This window comes from Neofelis nebulosa, chromosome 16 (assembly GCF_028018385.1).
Source record: "Neofelis nebulosa isolate mNeoNeb1 chromosome 16, mNeoNeb1.pri, whole genome shotgun sequence".
NCBI lineage: Eukaryota > Metazoa > Chordata > Mammalia > Carnivora > Felidae > Neofelis > Neofelis nebulosa.
In genome coordinates this window covers 17,963,834-17,990,916 of record NC_080797.1, presented here as the reverse complement: position 1 = coordinate 17,990,916, position 27,083 = coordinate 17,963,834, and the positions used below count along the sequence as shown (strand labels likewise).

The 27,083-nt window shown below is 46.9% G+C and overlaps 1 protein-coding gene across 7 annotated transcripts; it reads left to right on the top strand.

The window, feature by feature from the left end:
* The first annotated feature begins 136 nt into the window (after positions 1 to 136).
* On the top strand, positions 137 to 27,083 carry MFSD11 (major facilitator superfamily domain containing 11). 7 transcript variants are annotated; one of them, XM_058703534.1, is made up of 14 exons: positions 137 to 619; positions 903 to 1,073; positions 1,630 to 1,685; positions 3,178 to 3,285; positions 4,462 to 4,541; positions 4,660 to 4,756; positions 6,184 to 6,242; positions 6,734 to 6,878; positions 11,954 to 11,994; positions 19,583 to 19,648; positions 21,062 to 21,187; positions 24,269 to 24,443; positions 25,360 to 25,495; positions 26,462 to 27,083. In XM_058703534.1, exons 2-14 carry the CDS (start codon positions 978 to 980, stop codon positions 26,624 to 26,626), a joined length of 1,350 nt encoding a protein of 449 aa, XP_058559517.1. In that variant the 5' UTR covers positions 137 to 619; positions 903 to 977; the 3' UTR covers positions 26,627 to 27,083. The 7 variants fall into 7 exon arrangements, with proteins under 7 accessions (XP_058559517.1, XP_058559516.1, XP_058559519.1 ...); XM_058703533.1 differs by lacking the exon at positions 137 to 619 and having other exon boundaries at positions 626 to 1,073; XM_058703536.1 differs by lacking the exons at positions 137 to 619; positions 1,630 to 1,685 and having other exon boundaries at positions 626 to 1,073; positions 4,487 to 4,541.

The window sequence follows — 27,083 nt, the reverse complement described above, 5'->3', positions numbered from 1 at the left end:
AAATGGCGCCCGCGCCACCCGGAAATGAATCCCCTGATTGGCTCGCCCCGCCCCGCCCCGCCGCGCCGCGGCCACGCGCCCCGCCCCTGTCCGGCGCGCCTGCGCAGACCCCGGCGGGCGGGCCGAAAAGCGCGGAGTCACTGTTGCTGGGAGGGGGGAGCGGAATTGGCGAGCGGTTGGAAAGCCCGCGAAACGCTCTTTCCGGCAGCGAGGCCGGACGGGCGCTCTCCCGCAGTTGGGGCAGGAAGCGCTCCCCTTGTAGGCTCCGCCTCCTTTTCATGCCCGTATCCGGGCTCCGCGAAGCTTTTCTGCCCCGGCCCCCGCGGAACGTTCTCGCCTCTCTCGGAGAGGGGGGGGAGTCTCCCCCCGCCCCCGTTTGCCCCGCTGTCTCCAGCCTTCTCAGACCCGGCCCCGTCGCCCTTCGGGCTCCCTCCCGCAGTTCCCGACTCCTCCGCCGGGTTCCGCTTTGTAGCCCCTCCTCCGCTGGGGCGCGCGGACTCGGCCCCGCTCCCCTCCCGGCGCGCCCTACCCGTCTCGGGGCGCGCAGGACTACATTTCCCAGCGGGCCGAGCGGCCGGCGCCGAGGCTGCGGTCAGGTGACCGGGTCGCGTGGCCCGAGGTGAGTCAGGGCCGGGCGGGCGGGGCCGCGCCGGCCGCTGCACCTCGGCCGTGGCCCCCTAATCCCCCTTGCGGGCCCCTCAACCTGGAGCAGCGACGTTGTTGGCACTTCTCCGAGTGTTGGGCTCGTCCATACTCGGATCGGACTCTAGGAATGTCCTAATTGCCCGTGGGGACAACTTCACCCTCGGCCGGGGATTCTGATCCGAGAACTGAAGTTGACAGCTCGGCAGCCTTGCTCCCGGATCCGTCCGCTCCTCTCACCGCCTCATTTCCTTCCCCAGGATCGTCAGTGGGTTCGCCCCGAGGAGAGCCGACCGCCCTGGGCCGCTGCTGACCTCTGGCAGAGTTGAGCCAAAATGTCCCCGGAATCCAAAAAGCTTTTCAACATTATTATTTTAGGAATTGCCTTTATGTTTATGTTCACCGCCTTTCAAACTTGTGGAAATGTGGCGGTGAGTCGGGATCTGTTCTCCCTCCTTTGAAGTGCCTACCATAAACGCGTTCCAAAGATGGTGATGAACGTTAATTACATCGGACAGCGCGCTTAAACGGCACCTTTTATTTTTCTGCCCTACCCTTCCTCGTTTTTATGCTTAGGTTTAATTTGATGTGTCAGACATTTCTTGCTAATAATAGGGTATCGGGACGGGGTGTTCAACAGTATGGTCTTCTTCTGATCTGACTTGGGGTCTGTATGTGTTGACCTGTTATTTCTTGTCTGTATTAAGGTTTGCATTAGTACTGGGAGAATACTTGGTAACTACTACGGGTACTAGTACTAAGGCATAGTTACAGCTGCTCTTTGCCCCCTTCCCTGTCACCGGTTTGCCTTTTCCTGTTTTGCAGTCCTTTTCATCTCTCATGGTTGACTTTCAGTATTCAGGCATGGTGCATCCCGAATTTTATTTTACCGAGTACCTCGTTCTCAGTTCTTGGAGACAAACTTTGGTGGGGATGGGGAGGGAGACTGCAAAGTGTTTTCATTGATTAGCTTTATCTTCCACACAGCAAACTGTCATCAGGAGCTTAAATAGCACAGATTTTCACGGCAGTGGATATACCAGGTACTGTACGTGCGATCGGCTCTATTTTATATACTACGGCAGTTACGTTGTGATTGAATTGGTAGTGATTGCTTTTTCTCTGCCCCTGGGCTGTTTGGGAGAACATAGTAGGATAAAGGTGATGAGTCCAGGTTTCACTAGAATTTCATACTAGGTCTGAGATCCTGGTTTCATGACTTAATCACTGCGTTATGTTAGGCAAGTTACTTCTGTCTGTGAGCCCAATCTCCTTGCTCAGATGACGCGTGTAAAGCTCTTGGCACAGTGCCTGGCACTTAATAAACACTCAAGTATTGTCGTTAATTATGTCTTCTCAATCCTAAACGGAGGAGGTTTTATACGACTCTTGAAACATTTGGTCCTCCTGTTTTTGTAATTTCATAATGATTAACATGCTGCCATCAGGAGCTTTTAGAATTTCTATTAAGGTGTTTAGTCCCAATTTTACAAAAAAATGAAAAGACCTTCATTGTGATCCGAGCGGGGAATGTAACGCATACGTGGATATAAACGCATACGGGTTTCTTAATTTCTCTGTAATTCTCAGGTGATGACCAACACCCCCTTCCCCCATAACTCTTATTATTTGGTTCTTTATTATCTATCCTAAACGGATCTTCTGTATGATATTTGAGAATAAAACAATGTTAATGTCCATTTTTCTCAGTGGTTAATAATACCGTAGTTTTTTTGTAGCGCTCTGTCTTCATGTACATTTCAAAGAACGCTTGCTGTTTGAGGTTCATGGAAGCCAAAGAGTAATTTACTTTGGGTTTATGAATAGAGGCTAGTAAATGAGTTGAGGACCCTCAAAATGGTTTCAGTCATACTTTGCTCCAAGACACACATACTAGGGCTGGGTCTCCGGTAGCTGAATGATGTTCAAGTGAGGCCATTAGGTTGAGTTAAATAAGTTCCAGTTTAAGCAAGTGATAACTCGGTGCTTGTTATTTATATAACAGCGAAATTTTATGCTGTTGCCAGGAGTTGTAAGCTAAGTGTGTAGAGCAGACTGTTGACCAGGGCTTCTGGAATGAGCTTACCAGGGATGGTGTCTTGGCTCCAACCATTCACCAGCTATCCAGCTGGACTTTTGGCAAGTAACTTAACCCCCTTGTGTTCCGGTCTTCTTTTCTGTAAAATGAGGGTAATAATAATACTGTCTTCACAGAGCTGTCAGGTTTAATAAAGAAAACATGGAAAACACTTGGCACGCTGCTAGCTTTTATTGCAATTTACCAGGGCATTAAAAACTACTGTCCAGGGCACGCTGATTCCAAGAGAAATTTGATGAGACTCCCAAGATTTTGCATAAGTGAAAACTGTATTATGAGATGCAGCTTAATGAGAGAATTATTATGAACTCTAACTAAAGAAATGAATGCTTATGTCAAAAAAAAAACCCATACACTTTAAGTAGATTTGAAAAAGTGCACTTTTGAGACAGTGATTCAAGGGTTTTGTTTTTTCCTTTTATGTGTTATGTGCACAGCATGGCAATTATTTATGGAGTGTTCTCCGCTTCAAATTTGATTACACCATCAGTGGTTGCCATTGTAGGACCTCAGCTCTCTATGTTTGCAAGTGGTTTATTTTACAGGTGAGTAGTATGATTTTCTTTCATATCACCCAAACACCTTCAGCACCTTTCAAACACGTAGGAAATATTTGACAAGAATGTGCCAAATTGGGGGCGCCTGACTGGCTCAGTCGGTGGACGTGCGACTCTTGATCTCGGGGTTGTGAATTCAGGCCCCGCTCTGGGTGTAGAGATTACTTAAATTTAAAAAAAAGATCCTGGGGCGCCTGGGTGGCGCAGTCGGTTAAGCGTCCGACTTCAGCCAGGTCACGATCTCACGGTCCGTGAGTTCGAGCCCTGCGTCAGGCTCTGGGCTGATGGCTCGGAGCCTGGAGCCTGTTTCCGATTCTGTGTCTCCCTCTCTCTCTGCCCCTCCCCCGTTCATGCTCTGTCTCTCTCTGTCCCAAAAATAAATAAAAAACGTTGGGAAAAAAAAAAAACTTTAAAAAAAAAAAAATTAAAAAAAGATCCTAAAGAAAAAAAAAAAAAAGAATCTACCCACTTGGATTACATAGAATACAGGCAGTATTTTAGGGATTTGGTTCTCTCCTTGATGCCCTGGGATACCATGTTGTTTAAATGTCCTGGGACATGTGCGTGTTTCCTTTTGTTTTACTGTTAATAAAAATAGTATCCAAAAATCTCTTTCTGTGAAAGAGATCTCGTTCAAATGAAAGAACTAAGCTTTTTTTCTGGGTTGTAGAACTACAGTCCCAGCATGTGCTAAGCAATTGGCAGACGCCGATTGCAAACAAACCTTCGTTCAAGTGTCTGATCTCACAAACTTGAAACAGTAAATTAAGAATGAGTAGGTCACGGGGCGCCTGGGTGGCTCAGTCGGTTGTGTCTGACTTCGGCTCGGGTCATGATCTCACGGTTCGTGGGTTCTAGCCCCACATCGGGCTCTGTGCTGACAGCTCAGAGCCTGGAGCCTGCTTCAGAGTCTGTGTCTCCCTCTCTCTCTCTGCCCTTCCCCTGCTCGCGTTCTGTCTCTTTCTCTCTCAAAAATTAAAAGACAAAAAATAAATAAATAAATGAGTAGGTCACGTCTGTCCCTTTTTCCCCACCACTGGAGAAGTCCTTTACAGGTTGAATTAAAAGAGAGAGAGAATCCTCAAAATTGATTCCTAGAAGGCATAATTGGCATTCTATTTAAGGTATTGTTTGACTGTAATACATTGACCTGTTATATTTTAGCATGTACATTGCCGTTTTTATCCAGCCTTTCCCATGGTCCTTCTACACAGCCTCTGTCTTCATTGGGATCGCAGCTGCTGGTAAGCTACTTGATGCTTATTTTCTCTGTCTTCTGGGATTTATCCAAGAGTATCGTGTGTTTAGTATGTAAAGCTAAGTGATTACATTCTCTTGATAACCTTTCGGTTTGAATTTTAGTGCTTTGGACGGCACAAGGAAATTGCCTGACAATCAATTCAGATGAGCACACTATTGGGAGAAACAGTGGAATTTTCTGGGCACTCTTACAATCTAGGTAATAATCCTTCCGGAGCTTAATCTTTCCTTTAATTATTTTGCCACACCATTTTTTAGATCTTTGTTGTATTGAAAATTCAGATCTTCCGTGTTATATGACTTGAGTTTGTAGCTGCATATGATTCAAATTAAAAATTTTACGGAATTACGTAAACGCATGGACCTACCTCATTGTAATTCATGACGAGTAAATAGAAAATAATACCAACCATAACGTATTTAGCGCCTGCTATATTTCAGGCAGGGACTGTTGGCTTCATGACTAAATTTCAGTAATCCTCACCACCTCATGACACCAGAAAGTATTATCTCTGTTCTACAGATGAGAAAACAGAGGCTTAAAAGTGCAGTAACTGATGTGATTTTTTTTTTTAACGTTTATTTATTTTTGAGACAGAGACAGAGCATGAACGGGGGAGGGTCAGAGAGAGGGAGACACAGAATCGGAAGCAGGCTCCAGGCTCTGAGCCATCAACCCAGAGCCTGACGTGGGGCTCGAACTCACGGACCGCGAGATCATGACCTGAGCTGAAGTCGGATGCTTAACTGACTGAGCCACCCAGGCGTCCCGGTAACTGATGTGATTTAAGCCATCCTTATCTGGATTCCAAAGACCATGGCATTCCCACTGAGCTACACCTGATAGCTATTAACAAGTTCAAAAGTGAGGGGCGCCTGGCTGGCTCAGTCAGTAGAGCATGCGACTCTTGATCTCAGGGTTGTGAGTTCGAGTCCCACGTTGGGTGTAGAGTTACTGAAAAATAAATACATTTTATTTAAAAAAATTCAAAAGTGAGTCTAATTATATCAACACTGAGCAACATACAGCATGTTATATATTTCCTAAGTAGAAAGCAAAAACAGTCATTTTATCATGGAATCTGTCCTGAGGATTTACCCTCATGGATATCACCCAAAATGGGGGTGTTGGTAAGGTTTCACGAATGCAGATGTTTTAGTGTAAGGGGTGTATGTTAAGAAACCGGAGTGTAAGCGAAAGGTTCTTTCTCCAGGAAAGTATGTTAAGTAAAGCATCTGATTAGATGCAGGTGACTAAATCATGGATTTTTTTTTTTTTTTCGGAGATTCTTTAAAATACAGGATTTCAGAAGTAGCATAAGCCTGCTTCCACATAGTCATTTCCAGAGTGCCAATAAATCACATGTTTCAGAGCGAGTCAAGTCTTTGTAGGGTGGTTCTGAATCAGGTTACTGTCACGTGGGAGGAGACTGAATTCCATCTGGGTCAGTGACAGTTTTCAGAAAAGGGTCAAGGTGGAGTCGATAATGATCCAGGCAGGTAGCTACTTTTAAAATTATATATCCCGCCCCCCCCCCTTTTTAACAAATAATGGAAACATTGCTTTAAAAACTGTAAATATGGAAATAAGTCCTCAACATCCTCTTCTCCCTTTTCTTCCCCCAGCTTGTTCTTTGGAAATCTCTACATATATTTTGCTTGGCAAGGGAAAACTCACATATCAGGTTTGTTTATTCACTTTGCTTTATTCAGACATGTTCCAAGGATGATAGATGCACAGAGTATCCATTATTGCTTTGTTCGTATCGTGGCAGTGAACCGTGCTGCCTGAAGTCCTCTCAGATTTTACCTGTTAGTAACTTTTCTTCCTCGTATTAAGCCAGGATTTTAGTGCGTGGCCTGTGCCTCAAGCAGCGTCTCAAGGTACAGAAGGTTATGCTGTGTATGACCATAATGTTAGACTTTTGTACGCTTCTTTGGCTACAGAGTATGATTAAAATTCTTGTGCTGTTTTTCTTTTGGCTTATTGGTATTCCTTTAACCGAAAGACAAAGGTGGAGGTATTCTATTTAGTTCTTTATTTGAGATTTTCACTAACGCAGTAAACATTTAACGAGGAAATGTTTGGATGGTCATAAACAGCCTCTGAACACAATACGGACTCTGAAATTGTGCGCGGTTGGTGCTATCTGCTTTCTTCTCTTTTTTTCTCCAGAGAGTGACCGAAGAACAGTGTTTATTGCCCTGACGGTGATTAGCCTGGTGGGGACAGTTCTTTTCTTTCTCATTCGGCAACCAGAGTCTGAAAATGTCCTGGGAGAAGATGAGTCTTCTGATGAGCAGGACCTGGAAGTCAACGAGTAAGAAGTTGGCATGTTCCTTTCTATCTAGAAAAAAACAAAAACATGTATACGTATACGTGTATATATAAATGTTTATTTTTTTAATTTTTTTTTTAACACTTAATTCATTTTTGAGAGACAGAGCACAAGCGGGGGAGGGGCAGAGAGAGAGAGGGAGACACATAATCCGAAGCAGGCTCCAGGCTCCGAGCTGTCAGCACAGAGCCCGACATGGGGCTCAAACTCACAAACCGCGGGATCATGACCTGAGCCGAAGTCGGACGCTTAACCGACTGAGCCACCCAGGCACCCCTGTTAATGTTTAAGAGAGAGAGAGAGACAGAGCGCAAGCAGGGAAGGGGCAGAGAGAGAAGGAGACACAGAATCCAAAGCAGGCCCCTGGCTCCAAGCTGTCAGCACAGAGCCCGATGTGGGGTTCAAACTCACAAACCGTGAGATCATGACCTGGGCCGAAGTCGGACACTTAACCAACGGAGCCACCCAGGCGCCCCAATATTTATTTATTTTTGAGAGAGACAGAGCGTGAGCAGGGGAGCAGCAGAGTGAGAGGGAGACACAGAATCTGAAGCAGGCTCCAGGCTCTGAGCTGTCAGCACAGAGCCCTACATGGGGCTCGAACTCACAAACCATGAGATCGTGACCTGAGCCAAAGTCAGGCACTTAACTGACTGAGCCACCCAGGTGCCCCAAAAATATATTTTGAGTAGAGCTAGTTTTGGGATTAGTAACCTTTTCATAATCCTAACTGATAATCCAACATTGGGCAGACATGAGGAAAAAGTTTTATTTGTATTTATTTATTTTTTTAAGTAGGCTCCATGCCCAATGTGGGGCTCGAACTCATGACCCTGAGATCCTGAGATCAAGAGTTGCAGGCTGTACTGACTGAACCAGCCAGGTGCCCTGAGGAAAGAGTTTTAAAGCCAAGAGAATGAAGATAAAGGGTAGCTCTGGGGAGGAGGAAGGGAAGAGGAGAAGGAAGGGAGAGGCAGAAGAGGGAGGGGGAGAGCCTACAGGGGATTTGAGCCCAATCCCAGGTTGCGGCTGACAAATTATATGACCCTGGACAATAGCAATAATCCCCTTAGTTCCTCTGGGTCTCAGTTTCCTCCTTCAGTTCAGCCGGTGTCCCGTGTGTTTAATGTGCAAAGGTACAGCCTTATCAAGTTACATTAGAGACAGTTTTTGCCCTCAGTTATGGTTTGCGTGGTCCAACCCCTAAAATTCCCCCATTCCTGTGGCACATGTGAGTGGCAGGGCCATCAACAGTTGGTCACACCCAGTCTCTTACGTGAGGTGCCTGGTTTTGTGCTAACCTATACAGGTAGGTGGTCTTCCCCAGGGTGGTCCCAGTGGGGAAACAAGTAAATGGCCTTGTGTTTTTCTACAAACTGTAAATTAACTTGAGTATATTTCAGTTATAAGTAAAACTAAAACATCACAGACGATTTCTCTGCAGGTACCATCCAGGTTGGAGGAGAAGGAAATGAGAAATCTTTGCCAGGCTCGTTTTGCTTTGTGTGTGAGTCAGTAAATTGTGAAGATTGCCTTATTGCTCTTCCTGTATTGTTAGAACGTTTGCACGGGGCGTTCTGTGCTGCCTTGTTAATCCCCAAAAGGCCTAAACCTCTCCAGTCATCAGTTCATTAAGCACTCAAAATTTCACTGTTTGTTTAAAGCAAAAGAGAGGCGTGACCTTGGTTTGAACACCTGTATTTATGCATGTGTATGTGTACATATGTATACGTATATATATAACATGTACGTATAGCATAAACTGTATACGTATATACCAAGCATAAACTGATGTTGGAGATTCTATGAACGTGAACACCACAGATTCAGTGAAAATTGAACACCTGTTCTTTTAGCAAGTGTCAGCTGTGTGTGCTGTGCAGACAAAAAGAATCCCCTCCCTTTTTCTAGGGAACTTCCCTGACGGAGGATCGTGTAACTGATAAGGCACAGTACTGAGGAGTGCCGATCAGCCTTTTTAGCATTTTCTCTTCCTGAAGGGTCTCCCCAACTTGAAGCTTCCTTGTCTCTAGTCTATAAACAGCACCGACTCTCTGCCAGCCCCCCTCTCAACCTGAGGGATACAGCAGCAAACAAGACAGAGAAGTCCCCGGTCTGGAGGGACTTCATTTTAGAGGGGGTGTAGACTCCATGTGTGTAAAACCGCAAAGGAAATGCTAAGAAGGCAGTGAAAGGGGATTGGTGGGTGGGGAGCTGGGTGGCTCCCTGCGGCCTGACTGGGGAGGAGGGACGATCAGCTGATGGCCACTGATTGCCAAGACCAGGTGGTAGACAGGGGTGTGCTGGGTGCCAGGGCTGCAGGGAGGCCCGTGGGAGTCAGCCCAGGGAGGGAGTGGAGGTAGGAGTGTCTGCAGCAGGCAGGGATTCCGTTCTGGGAAGCTGCGACAGGAGTGCGGGTTCTTTTCTGGGTGTGATTGGAAGCCACTGAAGGAGGGGCGCCTGGGGGGCTCCATCGGTTAAATGTCTGACTTCGGCTCAGGTCATGATCTCGAGGTTCACAACCAATGTTAGAATGTTTTTATCACCCTCCTCCCAGAGAATCCTGTACCTCTTAGCAATCCAGTATTAGAAAATAGAAATCTAAAACAGAGCAGGATACAGAAGTATGGGCTTGAGGTGGGGGGGGCAGGGATGCTTCGCAATTCTAGGATATAGTAGTTACGTGTATGTAATTTGTACGACGTACACGTAAAATTGTAGATGGAGTTGCCAGAGAAGGCTGAGAAGATAACATTTAAGACGCAGGGACGAAAAATCATTTTCCCTCCACTCTTTCGTGTCCTTAGCTGAGACCCCTGTATTAAAAGATGAACGAGGGAGGGGCGCCTGGGTGGCGCAGTCGGTTAAGCGTCCGACTTCAGCCAGGTCACGATCTCGCGGTCCGTGAGTTCGAGCCCCGCGTCAGGCTCTGGGCTGATGGCTCGGAGCCTGGAGCCTGTTTCCGGTTCTGTGTCTCCCTCTCTCTCTGCCCCTCCCCCATTCATGCTCTGTCTCTCTCTGTCCCAAAAATAAATTAAAAAAAAAAAAAAAAGTTGAAAAAAAAAAGATGAACGAGGGAAAAAAAACAATCAGAAACTTATTAACACGTATGGTTCGTGTATACGTGAAGAAACCCCAGGGGAAAATGAGTGATTTCCCTGGATGGCTCAGAATTTAGGCATTAAATACCCGTCTAAATCGGGAAAGGGGAGGAGGATAGAGGCGTCTTAGGGGAGAGTAAATGATTTCTCGGAAGGATGAGCGGACCCTTGCAAGAATAGATGGGAGACATAGTTTGTGACAAGCTGTCCATGTCTGGTCTCCCCTCTGGTGACAAGAGTCCATCATCCCTATGTGATGAAACTTCCAGAGGTGATTTATAACATTTGGGTTCCTTCTAGAGGATCTGTCTTTAGGCAGATGAGGGAAGTTCCGAGAAAGCTTGTCCCCGCATGTGCTGTTTTTCTAGTGCCTACCGCTCGACATAATCAGTGTACCAAAGCGGCATGTTTTGGGGTGACCCGTTCTGCTACTCTTCAAAGTCAGGACCTTAAAGAGGTAGGCTGGGCATGAGATGGGAAGGTGTCGAAGGGTTTGAGAGGGGTTAGCAGTGATCGTACTCTTGCCCGCTCCGTTCCTTGCGGGACCTGGGGTTCGTCTTATTTCAGAATTCTACTAGAAATGGCTTCCTTTAATAGGTCATTGATTTGCACCCGAGTGCTGGCTGGCTCGCTTGTATTTTAACAGGCTAGAGAGTATATAAATCAGTTCCTACTTATTTGGGTACTGAAATGTAAAATACTAAAATCCTACATCCGAGCCTATCCATCTACAAGCGTCCTATCAGTCATTTGGAATCTGAAGAGTATTTGCCTCCAGGCAAGGCATGCGTTTTTATGGTGAAAAGAGGTTTTCCTGTCCGTTAGAACAGACTACCTTTTTTGTGTCAGTAATTCACTTATATAAGTCAACTGGATCTCCATGAGGTTTCTTTTTTTTTTTTTTCTTTTTTGTAAGTAATGTTATTTAAAGGGGTGCCTGGTGGCTCAGTCGGTTAAGTGGCCGACTTTGGCTCAGGTCATGGTCTCACGGCTCGTGGGTTTGAGCCCTACATCGATCGGGCTCTGCACTGACAGCGTGGAGCAGCCTGCTTGGGATTCTCGCTCTCTCCCTCTCTCTCTGCCCCTCCTCTGCTCTCACTTCCTCTCAAAATGAATAAATAAAAACTTCAAAAATATATTATTATTTGAAGGTGCCAGAGAAGTATGGGGCACCTGGGCGACTCAGTTAAGCGTCTGACTTCGGCTCAGGTCGTGATCTCATGGCTCCTGAGTTGGAACTCCGTGTTGAGCTCTGTGCTGACAGCTCGGAGCCTGGAGCCTGCTTCGGATTCTGTTGTCTCCTTCTCTCTCTGCCCCTCCCCCACTTGTGCTCTCTCTCTATCAAAAATAAATAAACGTAAAAAAAAAAAATTTAACGTAGTCAGAGTGGGGGCACCCGGGTGGCTCAGTCGGTTAAGCTTCCGACTTTGGACGCTTCAGGTCGTGATCTTGTGGTTTGTGAGTTCGAGCCCCGCGTCGGGCTCTGTGCTGACAGCTCAGAGCCTGGAACCTGCTTCGGATTCTGTGTCTCCCTCTCTCTCTGCTCCTTCCCTGCTTGTGCTCTTTCTCTCCCTCCCTGTCCCCCCCTCTCTCTCTCAAAAATAAGCATGAAAAAAATAACAAAGGAGAGTGGAGGGAAATTGAATTTTTACTAGTTGTTTTTACAGTATGAAAATAGCAGGGTGGGCAGACTTCTGTCCCGCCTGAAGTATCCTTTCTGAACAGGACGTGTGTGGATGTGAGCCACAAATTTAGCATGAGAGAATCAGGTTTGGACGCTCTCCCCTCGTCCTCTGCAGCGAGGACAGGGTCCCATATTGTGCGGCAACGGAAATATCTGCCAGACCTCATAGAGGACGGTGTTGTGACAAACGTCGGTGAAAACGCGATCGCTGTTTTGTTCCCTTTACAGCTTTCAGGGGAAGTCACTTTGATCTCTTGTTTTTATGTTTTCAGGTCTGCCCAGAACACCATGGCAAAGGCAGTAGACGCGTTTAGTAAGTATTAGAAAACACTGGGTCTGAAATGCCAGAGCTGTTCGGGGACAACTACGACATTTGCCTTTCCCCCTCCCCCCGCTAACTTTGGATTGACGATCCCCCAGTGTTTCCGTGTCTCCAGGTATGCCGCCCCGGAGCGTGCTAGTCTTCTCAGCCAGTACCTCTGGAACTGGGGGGGCGCGCGGGGTGGACGGGGCCCTGCAGGGGTGGCGCGGGGAGGGCCAGAGCGCTTGGGGGCTGGAGCTCGATGCCAGGAGGCGAGGACGCACGGGCTGTCCCCTCAACCGAGTGTGTCGGCGCGGTCGTGCTCCTCCGCGGAGGGCTCTTCCCGGCCAGGCCTCCCTCCGTGTTCACGTCGTGTCCTTCCTCACGACGGTTCTGTGTCACACAGCGCACGCCTGTCATTCTCTCCATTTTATGGAAGAGGAAACCGAGGCTCAGAGAAATGATTTACCCAAGGTCAAGTAGCTAGGATGCGGCCGAGCTGGGATCGGAGCCCAGAGGGTGTGACCGGCAAAGCCAGTGATTCCCATAACGGTCATCTTGTGCCTCCTTCAGAAAGCGGCAGACGCGGCTTCCGATTCTAACAAGGCCTGATGTGGGCCAGTCCTTTGCTTCTGCCTGGAGCCCTCGCAGCCTCTTTGTCTCCCAAGGAGAGACTCTGACACCGTCTAGAAGGGAGCAGCCTTTTGGGGCCACGTTGTTTCAGTTAGGACCCTGGGCCTTAGGCTCTTCTGTGCTTGTGGCCAGCCGACAGGTTGCCTCGGGCCAGGGTGCAAATTCTTGGTCGAATCGGCCATGGCCTAAGTCAGATGACCGAAAGCACCCAGCTTTTAGCCAGCAATTCCTGTAGTCTCCTTTTGTAGAAAGGGCTTGTGGGGTGTGGTATTCTGAGCTTTGAATATATGGCATATTATTGTTAAGGCTGTTTAATCAGGCTTTTATTGTACGTATTTCTTTTTTTTTTTTAATTTTTTTTTTATTTTTTAATATATGAAATTTACTGTCAAATTGGTTTCCATACAACACCCAGTGCTCATCCCAAAAGGTGCCCTCCTCAATACCCATCACCCACCCTGCCCTCCCTCTTGTACGTATTTCTTACATTTCGGGAATGCGTTCGTAATTACAACTCGGGCTACCCATTATAATTAGAAAGGATGTAGCTTGCTTGTCCCCCAGCAGGATGGGAGGTCACTGCAGTCAGAGGTCTGACTCTCAGCTTTGCAGACCTAGAAACTTGTCTGTCATGAGCGCCACCATTGATCAGAGGGGCCGGAGGGGAAAGGACTCAAGCTAAACCCACAGAAGTCACAACTGAACCATTGATGATGGCATTTAATATGTTTTAGCGAGCCCCTTCATAGATACTCCCTTCTTGTGATCCGGGGCCCAGAAAGCCCCCTATGGCTAACTTGGCGAGCCACGGAGTCGAGGGAAAGGGGCTAGCCTGGGTGATCTTCAGGCTTATGGGATGTTCCGTCCAGCCTTGGGTGAGGCTCGATGCAGCCCCCCCTCTCCCTGGCTGCCTGTTGACACCAGATTCAAGATGTCTCTCCCGGATGTACAGACTTTGCCTCAGCCTGTCTGTGAAATGAGGCGCTAACACGATTAGGACCACACGGTTTCGTCATGGAACTAGTTGGTTGCTGAGCAGAGTTCAGGACTGATGGGATGTTGTGCCGTCTAGTTTGGGGAGAAAGGAGGGGCAGCCAGAAAGGTGCTACAGGGCAGGCAGTTTGAGGAGCCGGTTCCTGGGCCGTGGGGAGCGGCGGGAGGCAACGAGGTGGCGCGGAAGCCAGAGAGAGCACAGAAAGAAGAGTGTCCAAGCTTTAAGTCATCTGTCATCCGTTGTTTACTCATCAGATGCCTTCAGTTGATGCTGTGATGAATGGGGGGCAGAAACGGTTTCTGTTCATCTAAAAAGCACTCCATTCCTCAGCTGGACGTGTATGTTTAATGGGATTCTGGAACACTTCATTGAAATTTTTAAAAATTTATTTCTTGGTCTTGAGGAAACAATCCTGAAGTCCCTCTGGAAGCATAAATGTCTGAGAATAGCCAAGAGAATTTTTGAAAAGGATTTAACGGGCGCCTGGGTGAGCGTCCCAACTCTTGATTTGGGCTCAGGCCATGATCCCAGGGTTGGTGGGATCGAGCCCCGCCTTGGGCTCTGTGCTGAGCGTGGAGCCTGTTAAAGATTCTCCCTCTCTCTCTCTCTCTCTCTCTCTCTTTCTCTCTCTGTCTCTCTCTGTCTCTCTCTGTCTCTGTCTCTGTCTCTCTCTCTCTCCCTCCTCCTTCCTCTCCCCTCCTTCTTCTCCCCTCTTCCCCACTCATGCTTGCTCGCTCTCTAAAAGTAAAAAAAAAAAATAAAAAGGACTTTCCCTAATAAATGTTAAATTCTGTGAATTCATTTGAAGACTTTGGAGTAGAAGGAGCAGTAGAACTAAAGTCTAGAATGAGGCCCCTGTCCGCAATACAATAAATACGATAAAAGAAACTCTTAAGCGAAGTTAGGGAGCAGACAGTGTAGAAAAATATAGACTCGAACTTTATATATCCTAACATTCCAGGTGGATTCGATGTAAAAATGAAACTACAAAAGTAATTGAAGAGACTAATTGGGTAGAGCAATGCCTTTTAAACAGGTCATTCAGACAATAAGGGAAAAGAATGCCCTTTTCAAGTTGCTTAAAGTGGAAAACTTCAGTGTATCAGAACAACCTAATGGAGTTAAAATGGTAGGGAAAATATTTGTTTAAGTATAAGAAATGCAAATTTAAAAGTGTTGCATCAAAAAAGAAAGTTTTCCATCAGATTTCAAAAGATAAAAAAAATAATCATCTGTATTATGGATGGTGAGTACTTAACACGCATAAGACCATGCTGCTGATGGGAATACACATTCGTGTTACTTTCTTTAAATTTTTTTTTTCTTTAACATTTATTTCTTATCGAGAGACAGAGAGACACAGAGCATGAGCAGGGGAGGGGTAGAGAGAGGGGGAGACAATCCGAAGCAGGCTCCAGGCTCCGAGCTGACAGCGCAGAGCCCGATGCGGGGCTCAAAGTCATGACCTGAGCCGAAGTCGGTTGCCTAACCAACTGAGCCACCCAGCCGCCCCCGTTCGTATTATTTTCTGAAGAGCAATTTGTCTGCAAGTGTCAGAAGCCTTAGAAATGTTTGTACCTTTACCCCAGCAATTCCACAAATAAGATTATCCTCAGGAAATAACTAAGCATTTTTGTCAAGATTTAATTACTAAGATGTTTATGTAAGTGATTTAAATGTTCATCTACAAGGCGTCATTTTGTACATCTATACGACGGATTATCCTAGCCATAAAAATGATCTTGATGCATGTTAGGAAATATTTGCTCTCTTATGTGAAAACAAACTTAGAAATAGTGTATGTGTATATATATATACTACATACTATATACATATACTATGTATATACTTATATACAGTAAAATTTGTGTTTTTTTTAATTATTTTTTTTAAGCTTTATTTAGTTTTAAGAGAGAGCGAGCATGAGTGGGGGAGGAGCAGAGAGAGGGAGACACAGCATCCGAAGCAGGCTCCAGGCTCTGAACTGTCAGCACAGAGCCCGATGCGGGGCTCAAACTCACAAACCGTGAGATCATGACCTGAGCCGAAGTCGGACGCTCAACCGACTGAGCCACCCAAGCGCCCCGTAAAATTTGTTTTTATTAAAAAACCTTTTAAGTCCGGACGGAGACCCATTATTTAGATTGTGGGGTTTCTTCCTTAATAGAATAGCTTTATTGAGCTATAATTCACATGCTATATGATCGGCCACTTAAAGGGTACAATTCAGTCCTATTTAGTATCTTTCTAGAGTTGTGCATCTCTAACCACAGACGGTTATAGAACCTGTCCACCCCAGAAGGAATTTCTGTACCCATTAGCAGTCACTTCCTTTTCCTCCCCACTCCCCCCGTCCCTTACCCTAGGCATCCATTAATCCACTTTCCGTCTCGAGCTTCGCCTCTCCTGGACATTACGTCGTACGAATAGAATCATGCTATGTGCGCTCTTTCGTGACCTGGCCCTCAGCGTCATGGTGTCGAGGCTCGCCCCGTGTTCTAGAGCGTTATAGACAACGGGCTGTTTGTACTTCGTAGGTGGCACGAGTCACGCTGCTGTGAACATTCGTGTCCAGGTTTTCGCATGGACGTTCGTCTGCACATCTCCGTGCACGCACTTGGTCGTAGCTGGGTTGCTCGCCCCCGTGGTCGCTGTGTTCAGCCTTCTGAGGAACCAGCAGATGTTTTCTCGCGCGGCTGCACCATTTTACGTTCCCACCGGCAGTGTCTGAGGCTTCCGGTTTCTGCACGTCCTTGAGTTACTATCTTTCTGTTGACAGCTGTCCAAGTGGGTGCGAAGTGTCATCCTGTGGTTTTGATTTGCATTTCCCTAGTGGCTAAGGACGTGGAGCATATTTTCACATGCTTGCGGGTCGTTTGCATCACGTCTCTGGAGAACCGTCTACTCGGGTCCTTTTCCCAGCTTTTAATTGGAGTGTCTTTTTATTATCATCGAGTTGTGAGAACTCTTTATATATTCCGTATAAAAAATCTCATATATATGTGATTTGCAAGTATTTTCTCCCATTCCTTCGATTGATTTTTCGTTTTCTGATGGTGTCTCTTAAACCACAAGAGCCCTACATTTTTGACGTAGGCCGACTTATCTGTGTTACCTTTTGCATGTGTCTTTGGTGTCCTCAGAAGGTTTTGCCTGACCCCTGGGTCACAAAGATTTGCTCCTGTGTTTTCTTCTAAGGGTTTTATACTTGTAGCTCTTACCTTCAGGTGGAGGGTCCATTCTGAGTTCATTGTCGTGCGCGTTGTGAGGGAGGAGTCCAACTTCATTCTGCATGGGGCCACGTAGTTGTCCTGCTGAAAAGACGGTTCTTCCGCATTGAATCGTATCGGCGCCCTTGTTGAAAACCAATTGACTGTATACGGCAGAGTTTATTTCTAGACGTACGTGTCTGACCTGACGCCAGTAATCCACTGATTACTGCCAAGCTTTGAAGTTGGGAAGCGTGAGCCCTCCAACTTTGTTCCATTTCAAGATTGTGTTGGCTGTTGTGAGCCCCTGGAATTGCCATGTGAATTTTAGGATCGGTGTATCTATTTCTGTAGATAGATGATGTGTTGTTGTTGTTATTGTTCGTAGACTTCATTTTTCAGAGCCGTTTTAGGTTCACAGCAAAACTGAGGAAAGTTCCCATAGGCCCCCCCACCTTGTGCGCAGCGTCCCCCACCCAAGTGGCATAGTTGATGAACCTGCGATCACACACAGTCATCCTCCTGAATCCACAGCTCACATGGGGGCGCGCTTTTGGAGGTTGTACCTCTTACAGGTTGGGACAAATGCGTAATGACACGTAGCTGCTGTTATAGTATTCTGGATTATGTTTTATTTTTTTTTTTATTTTTTTTTTAAATTTATTTATTTATTTATTTATTTTTTCAACGTTTTTTATTTATTTTTGGGACAGAGAGAGACAGAGCATGAACGGGGAAGGGGCAGAGAGAGAGGGAGACACAGAATCGGAAACAGGCTCCAGGCTCTGAGCCATCAGCCCAGAGCCCGACGCGGGGCTCGAACTCACGGACCGCGAGATCGTGACCTGGCTGAAGTCGGACGCTTAACCGACTGCGCCACCCAGGCGCCCCTCTGGATTATGTTTTAAAATTTCTTTTTGTTAAATCTTCCGATCTTTCAGAAACGAACGTGCTTTGCTAATATAATTATTTTTTATTAAAAGTGATTGTTTTGGGGCACCCGGGTGGCTCAGTCGATTAAGCGTCAAGCTCTCTGTTGTGGCTCAGGTCATGATCCCACAGATTGTGAATTCAAGTCCCACGTCAGGTCCTGTGCTGACAGCGTGGAGCCTGCTTGGGATTCTCTCTCTCTCCCCCCCTCTCTCTGCCCCTCCCCTGCTCGTGCTGTCTCTGTCTCTCTCAAAATAAATGAATAAACTTAGAAAAAATAATTGTTTTAGGGGTACCTGGGAGGCTCAGTTGGTTAAGTGTCTGACTTCAGCTCAGGTCATGATCTCACAGTTCGTGGGGTCGAGCCCCACGTCAAGCTCTGTGCTGACAGCCAGGAGCCTGGAGCCCGCTTCGGATTCTGTGTCTCCCTCTCTCTCTTCCCCTCCCCCGCTCACTCTCTGTCTCTTCCTCTCAAAAAAGGAAAAACATTAAAAAAAAGGAAAACAATTGTTTTAAACGTCATACTGATGGTGTAGTTTTCCTGGAGATACATGCAAGTGGTGAAATGTCTCACTGTATTAGTCTCACCATATTTTAGTGAAATTAGAGAACAGGGTATCCTCTTCTGCAGGCGGTGACATTCGGGACCGTGCGTACGTGTCTTGTGTAACGTTTGTAGTCAGCTGTTGAGCGAGAGCTTAAAATCTGGATTGACTGTTCATTGAAGACACTAGGTCATTGGCCTTAAATTATGAAATGTGAGCAGGTTCTAAAATACAGTTTGTGTGGGGCACCGGGGTGGGTGGCTCAGTCACTTCAGGGTCTGACTCTCGGTGTCGTCTCAGGTCATGATCTCACGGTTTGTGAGTTTGAGCCCTGCGTTGGGCTCCGTGCTGGCAGTGTGGAGCCTGCTTGGGATTTTACGTCTGTCTCTGTGCCCCTCCCCTGCTTGGTCGTTTTCTCTCTCTGTCTCTCTCTCTCTCCCTCTCTGTCAATAAATAAATTTTAAAAAAATACACAGTTTGTAGACATGCATTTTCCGTTGCAGATTTCAACTGCGTTGAACAGCATAAAAACAGACATTAAAGTGGTCGTAAACAAACACCAAGAACTAAAGTTTCAGTCCTCAGATCTAGAGAACTGAGAATCACAGGAAGTGGTGTTGCAGCCTGTCTGCTCAGAAAGCTCCCTCCCTGATCTAGTCCAGTCTTCAAGCCACTCTGCGATAATTCCTTGGGTACATTAGCGCTTTGCCAGCCGTGGACTCAGCCTAACCTTCAGTCAAGTCCGTTGAAATAAGTCTCGTTTTGTTTGATTCTATTTGCTTTCTCCGTTTCGTGTTGTTTTTTGAAATCCGAGCTGGAGAGTGTGTGGGGGAAAACACAACTCTAGAATGTATTTACGCAGCTGAAATAAACATTTTATTTAGAGGGCAGATGTAGTTCATCCCTTAAGCATCTGAATCATTAACCTCTGTCCCACTTTTTTTTTTTTTAGTGTTTGTTTATCAGAGAGAGAGAGAGAGAGAGAGAGAGACAGAGTGCGAGTGGGGGAGGGTCAGAGAGAGAGGGAGACACAGAATCTGAAGCAGGCTCCAGGCTCTGAGCTGTCAGCACAGAGCCCGAGACGGGGCTCGAACCCACAAATGGTGAGATCAGACCTGAGCCAAAATTGGATGTTTAACCGACTGAGCCACCCAGGCGCCCCTGTCCCACTGTTTTTTGTCTCCTGGCATTATCGATGAGGGGTGTTTGGGTTGAGTAAATGGTTTAGAATTTTTGTTTGAGTAAGTAAAATCTAGTTAAGTACTCCTAAATTGTTTTCTTTCTTACAGGAAAGTCTCTTAAGTTATGTGTCACCAGGGAGATGCTCCTTCTTAGTATTACAACTGCTTATACAGGTAATGGGCTTCATGACGGGGTTTGGGTTTTCTGTTGCTGCATAATGCCAGTGAGGACCGAAAATAACCACTGTGTTATTCATTCTCACAGTTCTGTGCACTGACGGGGCTCAGCTGAATAGTTCTACTGATGGTCTTTTTTTTTTTTTTTAATGTTTTTATTTAAAAAAAAAAATTTTTTTAACGTTTATTTATTTTTTTGAGACAGAGACAGAGTATGAACAGGGGAGGGTCAGAGAGAGGGAGACACAGAATCTGAAACAGGCTCCAGGCTCTGAGCTGTCAGCACAGAGCCCGACGCGGGGCTCGAACTCACGGACCGCGAGATCATGACCTGAGCCGAAGTCGGCCGCTTACCCGACTGAGCCACCCAGGCGCCCCAAATGTTTTTATTTTTGAGAGAGAGAGAGTGAGAGAGGAAGGGGCAGAGAGAAAGGGAGACACAGAATCTGAAGCAGGCTCCAGGCTCTGAGCTATTAGCACAGAGCCCAGTGCAGGGCTTGAACTCATGAACAGAACCGCGAGATCGTGACCTGAGCTGAAGTCGGACGCTTAACGGACTGAGCCACCCAGGCACCCCAGGACCAGGCTTTTCTTAATGCTTCGGCCTGGCACGAGCCCAGTGCCACTTTCACTGCATTTCATTGGTGAAAGCATATCACAGGGTCGGCCCAAATTCAGTGTGGGAGAATTCTGCACAGGGGTTGAAAACCGGTTCATCCCAACCAGTGATTTTAGGGCAAAATGGAGCAGTCCGGAAAATAACCATGGGTAAATCCTTGTAACTTTGTATAGATTCCATATACTTTCTAATGAAATAGAACGAGCTCTGTGGCTTAACCCTGAGAGTAGATGGAGCGCTCTGAGGTCTTAAGAATGAGGAAATCGGTTTCCTTTTAAAAAAATGCCATCGGGGCGCTTGGGTGGCTCTGTCGGTTGAGCATCTGACTTCGGTTCAGGTCGTGGTCTTGCAGTTCATGGGTCTGAGCTCTGCCTCAGACTTGCCGCTGTCAGCGTGGAGCCTGCTTTGGATCTTCTGTCTCCCTCTCTCTCTCTCTCTCCCCCTCCCCCCCACTCGTTCGCACGCTCTCTCAAACATAAAACATTAAAAAAAATTTTTTTTTTGAAGGGCTGTCATGTTTTTAAAGAAAAAAAAAAAAGACGCTGCAATGTGCCAGTGATTACTTTTGCCTTTATATGCATTGTACGTATAAACACCTTTTTCGGAGAAATAGAATAAATGTCAAACATCTAATTCCGTTGCATCAGCTCTGTGGCATCTACGGGGGAGTAACCCGTCCCCCGAGGGAACTTGATCGTATACATATATAGCTCAAATGCCACCAGCCACGGAGAAAACCAGGAAACGGAGGTTGTGGATGTGTAACTAAATCTGATTTGTTTCCTCCAAAGGTCTGGAATTGACTTTCTTCTCTGGTGTCTACGGAACGTGTATTGGTGCTGTAAATAAATTTGGGACAGAAGAGAAAAGCCTCATTGGACTTTCTGGCATTTTCATTGGCATTGGAGAAATTTTAGGTTGGTTTAAAACCGTGGGTTTTCGCATTAAACCCGTTGCTTGTAGTCATCAGAGATACTGTAAGTGTACTTCATTCACTTCCTTGTCTTCATGTTTTAGTTTCCTTGCTTAGTTCTACTCACATCGGTATGTCCTTGTTTTTTTATTATCATTGTTCTAAAATGAGGCAGTTGCCATGTGATTCACAGACAGAACCGTAAATAGGAAAACACATCCAGTCCCTCCCAGCTTCTTCTCTTAAGACACTTCGGGAAAATGTCTCGGAATCCCTGACTTTCTTGTCCTTCTGAATCTGACACCAGCTGGATGTCCAGCACGATCATTCACTTCTAACTCTTAAGTACTGGAGTTTGCGTCCGACTCCCCAGGTCCGAGGGCTCAGTCCCACAAAGATGCCCTCACTTCAGACGCCACTTGTAAGTCCCAGGTCCCCAGGCTACCTACCTGCACTTCTGTCTGACTTGGCTATGAGTTGGGAGGTTCCCATGAGCCCCCAGGAAAATGCTGTACTTACTGTTAAAGCTTTTTATAAAAAATACAAATGAACAGCCAGATGAGGAGGCACGTGGGCAAAGTCCAGGAGGGTCCTGAGCGTGGGAACCTCGGTCCGCATGGAGTCAGGGTACCTCACCCTCTCAGTACGTGGATGCGTCCACCAGCCAACCAGGCTAGCTTTCCCAAACCTGTCGTTGAGGGGTCTTTATGACTTTTCATCAGCGAGGCAGGGTTGATGATATCATTGGCCAATGGCGATCGAACTGGATCTCCAACCCCCCCTCACCTGCCCTGAGCCTGGGGGCTGGCCCTGAAAATTCCAACCCTCAGATCAAGTCTTGGTCCTTCTGGCAATCAGCGGGCATCCTGAAGCCGGCTAGCTACACGACCCCTAAACCCCCTGAAGAACCAACTCATTCGCATAAGCTCTGGTCCGGTCAAAAGGGAGGTACGAGGGAGCACAAACGAAAAACATGCCTGACACCGAGGAAAGCCACAGGGTTCTAGGAGCTCTGTGCCAGGAAGCGGGGAGGAAGGGGGAACAAGGCAAAGATCAGTGTGTGTTTTTACTGGGTCACACTAGGGATTCCTCTTTTTATATATATTCTCAAACTCCCGTTAGTTAACATCCAGTGTCATACTCGTTTCAGGAGTACAGTGTAGGGGCTGAACACTTCCCCTCAGCTCCCCGGTGCCCGTCACAAGTGCGGCTATTCCGTATCGGGCAAAGGTCGTTTGAGACCTTCACCCGTGTATCGGACATTGTCACGTACGAGGAACTTCCCAGATTCATCAGATAACTGTGCATCCACTGCACGAAGAAAAGACTTCCTGTCCACGTGAAACTTAGGGCCTTGGGGAAAGACCCAGACCGTAAAAAAACACAGGACCCTTAGGATGGCCAACGGGGATCACACTATGGAGAGAGCAGACTTGAGTGTTTTTTTGTGTCCTGCTTTGCTGCCCACACCTAGAACAGTACCAGGTATTTAGATGTATTTGAACATGTGGAATACAGTTCTATGGATTTTCATGTTTCTGCTCATCCTAGTATCTGTGGCGGTTCTGGGGTGGTTTTTTTTTGTTTTTTTGGTTTTGTTTGGTTTTTTACACAACTTTCTTGAGATATAACTCACATGCCGTATATGTCCCCCACTTAAGGCGTCCAGGGCAGTATTTTCTAGTATGTTCACAGGGGTTTACAGTCATCACTACCCTCTAACTTTAGAACATTTTTATTGCCCTTCTCCAGGCAACCACTAATCCCCTTTCTCTGTACATTTGCTTATTCGGGACGCTTCATGGAAATGGAATCATAAAACGTATGGTGTTTTGGGTCTGGCTTCTCTCATTTCGCAGGACGTTTCCAAGGTTCTTCCATATTCTAGCACATAGAAGTATTCCATCCTTTTTTTCTCACTAGATAATATTTCATTGCATAGGTAGATCACATTTTACTTATCCATTCACCATTCGATGGACATTTGGGTTTCCACATTTTTGGCCGTTGTAAATAATACCGCCGTGAACATGTATGTATACTTTTTGTGTGAACATAACGTTTTCAATTCTCTGGGGTATGTAACTAGGACTGGAATTGCTGGGTCGTATAACAACTCCACGTCCGACTGCTTTTTCTCCTCGTGATGGGTCCTATTTTCATGCCTCTTTGCTTGGGAACAGTGGGGACACCAGACTCTGTGAACTTAACCTTGTGGGGTGCTGCCTGTTTTTTTATTCTCGTGAATATTCTCGAGCTTTGTTCTTGGCTACAGTTCGTTTACTTGGAAACAGTATGACTTTTTCAGGGCTTGCTTTTAAGGTTTGTTGGACAGGACCAGAGCAGGGCTAATTATTCCTCGCTCCTGAGGGAAGACCTTTCTGTGCACACCCAGTGCCTGTGAGTCATAAGATTTCCTGTCTGGCTGGGGGGACGAGGCACTATTCCTGGCCCAGGGCGGGGCGCTAATACATCTAACCCTCCTGGATGGTTCTCTTGCGGGCCTCTGCTAATTTACTCCCATTAAGTGCTGATCGGCACTTAGGGAAGACTCAGGGGGGACCCTCTGTAGGTCTCTGGAGTTGTCCCTCTGGGCAGCTTTCCCTAATGATAGCCTGTTCTGGAACTCTATAGCCACCCATGTATCCCCAGACCCTGAGCTCTGGTCTCCTCCTCTCAGGGAGGCTGTGGGATCCACCTGCCTTCCCCACCCCTCCCTGCAGCCCAGCTTAAACCTCTCTCTCGACCAGCCGGTGGGCAGTAGCTGGGTTCACCTCCTTTGCTTCCTCCCCCACCTCAGAGATCACTGCCCCTTTGTCACCTCATAGCTTGTGTCTTCAAAATTATTACTTTGGACTTTTTTAGGCAGGTGGTAAATCTACTCCCTGTTACCCCACTGACCTAGAAGTCGGTTCTGACGTTTAAAATTTCTTCTATTTCAACGGTTATTTTTTTTACTTTTAGTGTCCGTGCTTTCTTTACCCCTTCATTAAATGGGCTGTTGGTTTATCGGTTTATTTTTTTTCAAAGAATCAAAAATTTGACTTACTAAATTTTTCTGTCCTCTACGTCATTGGCTCCGTAGGTGGAAGCCTCTTTGGCCTGCTGAGCAAGAATAATCGCTTTGGTAGAAATCCAGTTGTGTTGTTGGGCATCGTGGTGCATTTTATAGCTTTCTATTTGATATTTCTCAACATGCCTGGGGACGCCCCTCTTGCTCCTGTCGAAGGAACGGATAGTACTGCTTACATCAGATCCAGGTATGGTGACTGGCATTTTATTTTATTTTTTAATGTTTGTTTATTTCTGAGAGAGAGAGACAGAGGGCAAGTGGGGGAGGGGCAGAGAGAGAGAGGGAGACACAGAAGTCGAGGCAGGCTCCGGCCTCTGAGCCCTCAGCACAGAGCCCGACGAGGGGCTTGAACTCACGAGCAGTGAGATCGTGACCTGAGCCAAAGTCAGCCGCTGAACCAGCTGAGCCACCCAGGCACGCGATGACTGTCGTTTTTCTGGTAATTCAAGGAAGGGTGGCAGGTAACGGGTGGCTAGATCTTTATAAAACGGAGAAGTTAATCATGATCTGAAAATCTGTTATCTTTATGAGGTGACCTGTCAAGTGTCGAACCAGAATTAGTTTAAATAGGAGCTCATAGGAAGAATCCCAAGTTCTTTTTGAAACGGTCGGTTTTAACCTTTCGACGCACCTAGATGTTTTTCTTGATCTGTGAAAGAGCGTATAAGTACCTGATGTGATTTTATGTGTCTGCTTTCTGAGTGGTGAAGAGTGGTGAGGAGAGGGGTGATCGGCCAGCTGGGTGGGCCGTCCAGTCCGTGCACAGTCGGTTTTGTCCGTTTTGAGGATCTTACTGTATCGCCATCAACTCAGATTCATTGTAGATGTAGACATTTGGGTCCAGATCCACCATCCAGGGCCGGCCCTGCCCAAACACAGTGTTTGCTCCCAAAGAGTTAATTGGCCAGCGTTGGCCAGACCCTGAAGCTGAGCGTGTCTGAGCATAAATTCTTACTTTGGGGACTCCGGTGTTTACTTCTTGTCCCATCGTGCGTAAAACCTGAAAGTGAGATGCTCTCGTGGGGTAGTGGCTTTTCCACTGGGAGTGGCTCCAGCAAGAATGGTCAGAGCGCCCCTTCTGAATCCGCCTGCCTTTTGTGCAGCAAAGAGGTCGCCATCTTCTGCAGTTTCCTGTTGGGTCTGGGGGACAGCTGCTTCAATACCCAGCTGCTCAGTATCTTAGGGTTCCTCTATTCGGAAGACAGCGCTCCAGCCTTCGCGATCTTCAAGTTTGTTCAGGTAAGCTCCTCTGCAGACTGGCCTTAAGTGGACTCCCCTTTTTTGTTTAGTGCTTTTAACCGTGTTTTTCTAATGGTTCTTAAATGACAGCCAGGGACAGCCTGTCAGGTATTTCTGATTGGAACTAGGAGGCAGAGAGGAGTGTGATTTAAGAGGTTTCACACTCTGGTCTTTAAAGTTTTGTTCGCCGGTTTGTTTGATCTTGAGAGCAAGAGAGAGGGCACGAGCAGGGGAGTGGCAGAGAGAGAGGGAGGAAGACACAGAATCCAAAACAGGCCCCAGGCTCTGAGCTGTCTGCATACAGCCCGACGCAGGGTTCGAACTCACAGACCGCGAGATCACGACCTGAGCCAAACTCGAGTGCTTAACTGACCGAGCCACCCAGGTGCCCCATTTTACGCTCCGGTCTTAACCTCTCAGATGAGAGGCTTCCTGCCTTCGATACCCGAATTCCTTTGTAATACAGACAAGCATATTTCTGCTGCATATGTACATTATTTTATTACTCAGTTTCTCACAAGATACTTTTTTGTTTTTTTTTTTTGAGAGAGAGAGAGAGAGAGGGAAGGCACAAGCAAGAGAGGGGAGCAGAGGGAGAGAAAGAAAATCCTAGGCAGGCTCCACACTCAGCGCAAAGCCTGACCCAGGGCTTGATCTCACGGCCCTGGTGTCATGACCTGAGCCAAAATCAAGAGTCAGACACTTAACCGACGCAGCCACCCAGGCGCCTCCCAAAAACACTACGTTAAATGACAGGTCGCAGCTTACGTGGTTGGTAGCAGCTCTCAGCGGGAGTATGTGGTGTGTGTTTGCGAGCTAGTGACCGATGAAGTCCTATCTGGATGCGGGAAGGGCAGGTGCGCCGCCGGTCACAGAAAGAAAGCCAGGGGGCGGAGGGTGGTGGGCTCCTTGTGGCGCCGTGGGGCCATCTGTGTGCATTTTCTGACTCGTCTTGTTCTGTCTCAGTCCATTTGCGCAGCCGTGGCATTTTTCTACAGTAACTACCTTCTCCTTCACTGGCAACTCCTGGTCATGGTGATATTTGGGTTTTTTGGAACTATCTCGTTCTTCTCCGTGGAGTGGGATGCCGCTGCCATCGTAGCCCGGGGCTCTGACTACCGAAGTATCTGATCCGGGGCCCCTCCGGGCGGCACAGCCGGACGACGGCCCGGCTGACGTAGCCACCTGTCGTCGTCGCCGAGCGTTGGACGGTATTCAGTACGGAAAATCAAGGAATTAAGACTGCTCGATCTGCCAGGGTTGGTATTCAAGTTTACAGAGATCAGCTATTTAAAGCGAGCAGAACGAGGGGGACTCGTTCTGTTCATTATAATTGTTCAAAGATGTTGTTTTTCCATTCATCTGTCTCAAGTTCCTTATAATCATGTTAGAGAATGTAAATGTTTTCTTCTCCCTCCTGTTCTCTTTGAGAGATCCTGCCCCGATTCAGGATACGAGGCCATATGTCATATGAAGATCCTTGCTGGGTACGGAGTATGTGCTACTATGTAATAATAGGAGCGTATGCTCACCCCACATGTGCGTCTGGGAATGACATTTAAATAAATCGTGAGATGCTGGCGTGGGA

Coding starts and splice junctions, on each gene's coding strand:
- MFSD11 (XM_058703534.1), top strand. CDS start 978: ATGTCCCCGGAATCCAAAAAGCTTTTCAACATTATTATTTTAGGAATT. Junction 1,074..1,629: donor AAACTTGTGGAAATGTGGCG/GTGAGTCGGGAT, acceptor TCTTCCACACAG/CAAACTGTCATCAGGAGCTT. Junction 25,496..26,461: donor CGATCTTCAAGTTTGTTCAG/GTAAGCTCCTCT, acceptor GTTCTGTCTCAG/TCCATTTGCGCAGCCGTGGC.